Source organism: Carlito syrichta, unplaced genomic scaffold, assembly GCF_000164805.1.
Source record: "Carlito syrichta isolate Samal-C Ts95f unplaced genomic scaffold, Tarsius_syrichta-2.0.1 Scaffold305701, whole genome shotgun sequence".
NCBI lineage: Eukaryota > Metazoa > Chordata > Mammalia > Primates > Tarsiidae > Carlito > Carlito syrichta.
In genome coordinates this window covers 197,289-205,952 of record NW_007249797.1, presented here as the reverse complement: position 1 = coordinate 205,952, position 8,664 = coordinate 197,289, and the positions used below count along the sequence as shown (strand labels likewise).

Below are 8,664 nucleotides of genomic sequence, written 5' to 3'. Positions count from 1 at the left end.
TTAAAACACGAATTCAGTTATTGTATCATCTTGGCAGCCTCATTCTGTTATACCCATGCTAAATCGGTTTTAACATCACTTAGGTGAGCAGTTATTGATTATTTTCGGGGGAATTTTTTTTTTTTTTAAGTTTTAACAGATATCATAATCGACTACTAGTTGGATAGTTTAAACACATCTTCCTTGAGGGTAATATCTTTCAAATATCCTTTTAACTTACTGTAATTTCTTGAATTAAGGAAGTAAGATGCCATTGCACTGACTTAGAACAACTTTTTTGACTTCCTGCAAAGAGGACCCTTCAGAGTATTTTGGAGAAGTTAGTAAAACCGAATCTGACATCACCACCTAGCAGTTCATGTAACTCGCAAGTGGTTTGTTCTTAGGGTTACAGAGGAGGAAATTGCTCCTCGTCTGATAAGACAACAGTGAGGAGTATGTATTTATTTTTTAAATTTTTGATTCAGTTTTACAGAGAAAAACTTTTACAGAGATAACCTATATTTTGCCTTTCAGAAGGACGCATGCTGTTCCTTAGGAACACAGCTGATTTCCAGATATGACCATGTATTTGTGGCTTAAACTTTTGGCATTTGGCTTTGCCTTTCTGGACACAGAAGTGTTTGTTACCGGTAAGTACAAGGATATTAATATTAACTTTTTCTCTTTTGGAGGAGCATTGGTTTGAAATAGATATAAAAATAAATTAAATGTGTTGGTGATTGGAAGTGAGAAGCCGCTGCAAACTGGTCAAGGTTGTTGTCTCAGGGAGACACAGTTTGTTGTGTGACAGAGTACATTGTTTCTGTTTAAAAAGGCATAAATGCTTGGGGGGGAATCAATTTTAAAAGAAAACATTGTCTATCTGTATCTTTATTACAATTGTTCAAGGATATTATAAGTACAACATTGTTACTTAACTCCCAAAGTGATAAGAATACACATTTACAGAAGGTCGAGTCATTTTTAAAAAATGACAATGTGAGTTTTTATTCTTTTAACAAATACTACACTTTTCAGAAGTCATAAGATGGCATTGGTTTTATGTAAGCTACTCACTCTTTTCAGACCAAGAGTTTGCTTCCTCAAATTTTGACCGCTATTAAAATATTTTATTAAATACTTGGTTATATGATAGTTTAAAAATAGGCTGATATGTTTCATAAAATATTGACTTTCTGTGTATTCTTATTTTATAATGTGCTTTAAGTCAGTTTTTTAGTTTTTTGTTAATAGTTTTAATGAATTTTTGCTTGGGAAATTCTTGTAGGGCCACCGCCCTTTGTGGATGATGGGTAAATAGTACAACCTTGATGAGATAGAAATATTTAAACTCTTAAGAATCATGCAAATGCTGTGTTCTATAGGAAAGTGTAACTAATTGGATCTCGAATACCTATTTGAAATCTTTGTATATTTATGGACTATTCTTTAGATAGTTCATGAGCGATGTTAGTTTGAATCATGAGTACATTTTGGTAGATTATTAAATGTAACAAAGTAATTGATATTTAATATTCCTCTTTATGGTATGTATCTAGGAACTGCTTTATTATTATTAAAAGAACATTGAAAATAAAATTTTTGTATAAATTCCAAAGAGTTTTAAAAAATGTTTTTAAAAATCTTGCTTATTAAAATTCACTTTGAAATTTTTTTTGACTTTTTGTTACTGTACTTTCCTTTCAAAGGCAGGGGAGTTGCTAGCTTCTGAGTATGTTATATTGTACACTTATATTTTGTGTAACCTTGGAGAGTTGGAAAAAATGATAGTATAAGACAAAATTTTGTTGTAGTGATTTTGCTTGTTTTGTTTTTACAATAAAGACTAATTTTAAAAATGTATGTAGTTATAACATTTTGTCTTAGTACAGAAAATGTTTATTGTTTCCATTCTTAGAAATCTTGTTATAGTAATAAAAAGTAAATTGCAACAAATAATTTTAATAAGGTGATGTAGGTGTATTATTATAAATCAGAACATATTTTCATTAAAAATTCTCACTCAGGAAATGTTGAAAAGCATTTCTGAATGAACATAGGAAATACTGAAACATTTTGTAGGCCACAGAGCAAACCACCATAAAAATTTCAACTCGGTCTATTAAAGGGTTTTTTTTTTTTAAACCATAAGAAATAGCTTTAAATTCATAATCAAAATAAGAGTATAATAAGATCTACAAAACTTTAAGTTAACTCTACTGAATAATTTACACTATAAATAGGTGGAGAGATATGCATAGATTTATTTTTAAAAATCAAGTTTAATGTCAATTGTTCACATAAATATTAAGAGCAAACATTTTTTTTAGAAGACATTGATGATCTTCCAGAAATATATAATTGTTTGGAAGAAAACATATACAAACATAAATACTTGCATTTGAAAATACTGTTTATCATAGTTTTAAGTTCCAAAAGACATTTTGTGATACAATGTATAGTTTGGAAGATTCTTAATGCTTACAATTAAATACTTTTCTTTATTAGTGATTTGGGGATGTGAATATAATTACTTATTGATTTAAAAAAATATTTCCTGCTAAAAGCCTGCCTGTAACCTGTATCGCCAGAATTTAAAATGCATGTTGTTAGAGGAAAGATAAGGTGGGATCGGGGATCTGGTACTTTCTTTTCCTCTCTTTCTCTATGTAACTAAGCACTGTGGCAGAATGGTTACCTTGAACTAGGTGCTTTTTCTCTTCTGGGCTATTTATTATCCTTTCACCAGTGACAATTAATTAATAGCGGAATACAGATGTTTCTACATGATACATATACATATATGTATATACACATCTCTCTATACCGATACACGGATTGTGTATGCATGAGTTACATATACCAGTTATCTATCCATCAATCATTTATCCATCTATCCATCCATACTTCCACTGATTCTCTATATTTCTCTACCATTTACACGTTAGGGTTCTTTGAGCTTCAGTCTTTGGACAGTTTTATTCTTGTTTTCTCTACTTGGTTATATATTATTGCTTATTATGCGATGATTACCTTGATTCTTGTTTTTCAGATTTATATCTCAGAAACATAGAACTTACTTTCTTTCCTAAATTCAAACATTTACATGCTCCCCCAATCCTCAAATTTTGCTTTTTGATCATCTCTAAAACCTTTGTTCCCTTGTACATCTCCATCGCCATCATCTTAACTCATGGCTTTATTTTTCACCAGTAAAATTGTCATACCTTTCTAATTCTAACTAGTCTGCAGTCTCGTCCTTTCTGTCTTCCTTCCTTCCTTCCTTCCTTCCTTCCTTCCTTCCTTCCTTCCTTCCTTCCTTCCTTCCTCTCTCCTCCTCCTCCTCCTCCTCCTCCTCCTCCTCCTCCTCTTCTTCTTCTTCTTCTTCTTCCTCTTCTTCTTCTTCTTTAACATAGCTACAGCTTACAAAAGTAAAGTAAAAGGAGGGGAAATTTTGGTATCTTCTCATTGCCTTTGGTATGAATTATAATTGTCTTGCCAGAGAAACTTGGTCTATTAATGAGCTGGGAGCTGGTCTGGAGCTGGGAAGGGATATTTTTATTTTCTTTTTTTTAAATGATTGATTAAAAGGAAACAAGTTGAAGGTAGTTTAAATACTCAGAGGTCTTTAAGTCTCTGGGCAAATCCATCTGATGTTCTGTTTTGTTACTCTTGCCACAAAATATTTGCACTGAAATTGTACACTTTTTAATCACCTTTCCTTGGTATTTTTCAAGTCCTATTTCAGTTTGTTGTTATTTATTTATTTTTTTGAGTCTGGAGTCTCACTCTAGCCCAGACTGGAGTGTAGTGGCTGCTCCCAGCCACCGCAGCCTCGACCTGCTGGGCTCCAGCGATCCTTCCACCTCAGCCTTCCGAGTAGCCAGAATTACAGGCCTGCGCTATCACGACCGGCTGATTTTTTGATTTATTGTAGAGATGAGGTCTCGCTGCCCAGGCGGGTCTCGAACCCACGGGTTCAGGCAATCCACTCACCTCAGCCTCCCAAAGGCGCGGGATTACAGGCTGAGCCACCGAGCTCGGCTTGTTGTTATTTTTGTGATGATGATAATGCTGACAGATGAATCAGTGGATTTACTGCCATTGTAACCTACAAGTAGAAACCATGTCTTATGCCTTTTTTACCTCCTGTACCTGAATTCTGACCAGACATTGAATAAAGAAGGAATTTGTTAAAAGATAAAACTGCAGATTATAGTAATGAAGGACAAGGAGGAGGATAAAAATTGAAGAGAAGGAGGTAAAAAAAGAGGGAGAATATGAGAAAAAAAGTAGCCAGAGGTAAAGTAAGAAAGTGGAGGTAGTAGGACAACTTGGTCAGGACTAAATAAGTTAATTTTGGATTTATATGTTTATAGACTTTTCCCTCTTTATTTTTAAAATTCCCTTCTTTGATCTCCTTTTCGCACTTCTTATCTGAAAAGATCCTCCTGACTTGTGAAAAATTCTTACTTTGAGAGTGTTGTTCTTAAATTTTCCTTGACCTGCTCTTTAGATATTCTTGGTAATGTCATTTGGGGGTTCATTTTATTCTTCAGATACCGATGCCCATTGGAGGAAAAGTAAGGAATGAGCAGGGAAAAACTCATATAGCAGGGGCTATAACACAAGTAGAATTAGGTCCAGTCCTGGCAAGTGCTAGTGTTCTGGAATTGTTTGCAAGGGTAGATGGAATATGGTGTGCCATAAGTGTTGCATTGTGCACACAGAAAGTTTGAAAAGAGCTGGAAATAATTTCTTTCTTTTTTTAATTTTTAAATTTTATTTTGTTGTATAGATATGGGGTACAGGTGAGTATTAACTACATAAGTAGGCTGCATGCAGGTGAAATCTGGGCTTCTAACTGACCCTCACTTCCCCTGGTAGTGGACCAGGTACCCTTTGTGTTGTCACATGCCCCTTACCCTCCTGCCTTTCTCCCTCGCCTAGCAGGGCTCAGGGACTGTCAATCCCTTCCTTGTGCTAATGTGACTACTGTGCATGACCCACTTAAGAGTGAGAACATGTGGTATTCAGTTCTTTGCTTCTGTGACAGATCACTAAGTATGATGGTCTCCAACTTATCCAATTTGTTGTTGAAGTCCATGATTTCGCTTTTTATGGCTGCATAATATTCCCTCCTCCATCATGTATATGTACCACAATTTCTTTATCCAGTATACTTTCTTTTTCTTTTTCCTTTTTTGAGTCAGAGTCTCACTCTGTCACCCAGACTGGAGTGCAGTGACACACCCACAGACACCCCAGCATCGACCTGATGGGCTCAGGTGACCCTTCCACCTCAGCCTTCCAAGTAGCGGGAAGTGTAGGCACATGCTACCACATCCGGCTAATTTTTTGATATATTGTAGAAATGAGGTCTCACCAAGTTGCCCAGGGTGTTCTAGAACCCCTGGGCTCAGGCAATTCTCTTGCCATGGCCTCCCAAAGTGCTGGGATTACAGGCTTGAGTCACCATGCCCAACCATACTTTAAAAAAAAAAATTTATGTTAAAGATGTGGGGTACAATTCAGGGTTAAGTATACAAATGGTAATTGTGCGGGTAAAGTTTGGGTCTCACTTTGGTCCCCACTTCACCTGATTTAATATGAGGCACGCTTATTGATGAAGTGTGCCCTCCCACTCCCCTGGCAGTTTCCCAATACTGCCAGTCCCTTTCTTCTTATGATAATTGTTCAGGATCTGCTTCTGAGTGAGAACACATGGTACTCAATTCTTTGTTTCTGTAATAGATCACTGAGTATTATAGACTCTAAATCCATTCAAGTTGCTGTGAAGTTCATAATTTTGTCCTTCTTTATGGCTGTGTGACATTCTATCATGTATATGTACCAGAGTTTTTATATCCAGTCCACTTTCACTGGGCAGCAAGGTTGGTTCCATGTTTTTGCAATTGTGAATAATGTTGCAATAAACATGCATGTGCAGGTATCTTTTTCGGAGAGTGATTTGAGTTCCTCTGGGTATACTCCCAGAATGGGGATTGCTGGGTTGCTTGGAAGGTCGATTTTTAGGTCTTTTAGGAATCACCACACTGTTTTCCACAGAGGTTGTGCTAGTTTACAATCCCACCAACATATCCAGTGTACTTTCAGTGGACAGTAGGATTGGTTCCATGCGTTTGCTATTGTGAATATTGCAGCAATAAACATACATGTGCTGGCATCTTTTTTGTGGAATGACTTATGTTCCTCTGGGTATATTCCCAGGAGAAGAATTGCTGGATCATATGGAAGGTCAAATTTTTGTTCTTTTAGAAATTGCCATACTGCTTTTCATAGACGTTAAACTAGTTTGCACTCCCACTAGCAGTGTAGAGAAGTATTCCCTTTTCTTCACACCTGCACCAGCATCTGTTGTTTTTCATTTATTAATGATAGCCATCCTAACGGGAGTCAAGTGGTATCTCACTGTAGCATTGATTTGCCTTTCTCTGATGATTAGTAAGCCTGAGTATTTTTTTTTTTTTTTTTTTGAGTTGGAGTCTCAGTCTGTCGCTCAGACTGGAGTGCAGTGGCCGCTCCCGCCCACCGCAGCCTCGACCTGCCGGACTCCGGCGATCCTTCCGCCTCAGCCTTCCGAATAGCCAGAATTACAGGCGCGCTACCATGCCTGGCTGATTTTTTTGATTTATTGTAGAGATGAGGTCTCGCTGCCCAGGCGGGTCTCGAACCCGCGGGCTCAGGCAACCCACTCACCTCAGCCTCCCAAAGGCGCAGGATTACAGACTGAGCCACCGAGCCAGGCCGTATTTTTTTTTAAATGTATCTGTTGGCTGCTTGTATGATGACTTTTCAGAAGTATCTGTTTATGTTCTTTGCCCACTTTTTACTGGGGTTGCTTTTTTTTTTGAGTTGGCGTCTCACTCTTGCCCAGACTGGAGTGCAGTGGCTTCTCTGGCCACTGCAGCCTGGACCTGCTGGGCTCCAGCGATCCTTCCACCTCAGCCTTCCGAGTAACCGGAATTACAGGCCTGCGCAACCACACCCGGCTGATTTTTTTGATTTATTGTGGAGATGAGATCTCGCCAACTTGCCCAGGTGGGTCTCGAACCCACAGGCTCAGGCAATCCACTCACCTCAGCCTTCCAAGGCATGGGATTACAGGTTGAGCCACCGAGCCCAGCTGGGGTTGCTTTTTTCCTCTAACTTCGTTTGAGTTCCTTGGAGATCCTGGATGTGAAGTCTTTGTCAGATGGCTACTTTACAAATATTTATTTTTCCATTCTTTGGGTTTCCATTCTCTTTACTCTCTTGATGGTTTTATTTTTTTTGCTGTGCTAAAGCTTTTCAGTTTGATGAGGTCCCATTTGCCTGTCTTGGTCAAAGAAATCAAGGATGACACAAACAAATAGAAAAATATTCCATGCTCACGAATTGGAAGAATCAGTATTACCAAGATGCCCACATATTGCCAAGGCAATTTACAGATTTAATTCAATACCCATCAAATTTCCAACATCATTTTTCTAAGACCTTGTAAAGACATTACAGAAATTCATATGGAAACAAATGAGAAGACTAGTAGTCAAAATAATCATCAGCAAAAGGAACAAAACAGGAGGTATCACACTTCCTGACTATTAAACTCTATTACAAGACATTAACCAAAAGAGCCTTGTATTGGTACAAGGATAGGAACATAGACCCAAGGATAGGAACAGGACAGAGAGAAGAATCAGTGTAATATGTTTAAAATCTTCCAACGTAGAATGGTGGGTGGGGAAAGTGTCTACATCATCTACTTTGGTCTTTATGCGTTTAGGAAAAATAAAAGCAACTGGCATTGCACATACAATCTAATTGAAGTCTTCCAGATTTCTCCAGCTTTATCTGTCATCACTTTATGACATATACTATATAATATACTCTTGTGGTAAATTGCATTTTCCTAAGATATGTTTTTCTGTCTTCAAACTGTTGGCCACACTGTGGTTTTTATTTATTTGTTTTCCTCTCTTTTTTTCAATTAGGCAAATTTTCATAATTGCTCTTCAAAAGTTAGTTCAAAGATCATGTTCTCTGGGCAGCACCCTGTATATTTCATGCTCTTCTGCCTATTCATACGTGGATAGATGGTATGCTGTGATAATCCTGTGTGTAACCTTCTTGACATTCTCTCTACTGGGACCTCTCAAAGTGGTTAGTGAGAGCATGTAGATTGTCACTGGGTCCCTGCTTATTTCCCAGAGCCTGCAGGTCCTCAGTATGTAATATTTGCTGAATGAATAAATAATGTCAGTGTAATCCAACCCTGTATGTAGAAAACACTTAATGATTCACAAAAGCAAGTTGACTCTCCTTTTGTTGATGTTATTTAAATAAAATTTTCTACATGATAGAAAATTTAAGAAATTTTAAGGAATAGAAATTAAAAAAGAAATTGTTTAGAGTTCATGCTAGCATTTTGGTTTTCATTCTCTCTCGTTCGCTTTTTTTAAAAATTAAATTTATTTATTTATTTTAATTATAAAGATGTGGGGTACTATTTAGGGCTAGGTATACAAACATTGATTATGCAGGTACCCTTGTTGATGAGGTATGCCCCTCCCTCCCTTAGCAATTTCCTCAACTGCCAATCCCACCCACCTCCCCTGACAGTTTCCCACTACTGCCAATCCCTTTCTTATAGTATTATAATTGTTCAAGGTCCGCTTATGC

The 8,664-nt window shown here is 37.1% G+C and overlaps 1 protein-coding gene across 1 annotated transcript in view; it reads left to right on the top strand.

Moving 5' to 3' along the window:
- The first annotated feature begins 265 nt into the window (after nucleotides 1-265).
- The window catches only part of PTPRC (protein tyrosine phosphatase, receptor type C), a 117,347-nt gene continuing 108,948 nt past the window's right edge, over nucleotides 266-8,664 (top strand). The window contains exons 1-2 of the mRNA XM_008062424.2: nucleotides 266-435; nucleotides 517-632. Of these exons, the coding sequence (XP_008060615.1) occupies nucleotides 560-632 (73 nt within the window). The 5' untranslated portion in view covers nucleotides 266-435; nucleotides 517-559. The remainder of the gene's footprint in view (nucleotides 436-516; nucleotides 633-8,664) is intronic.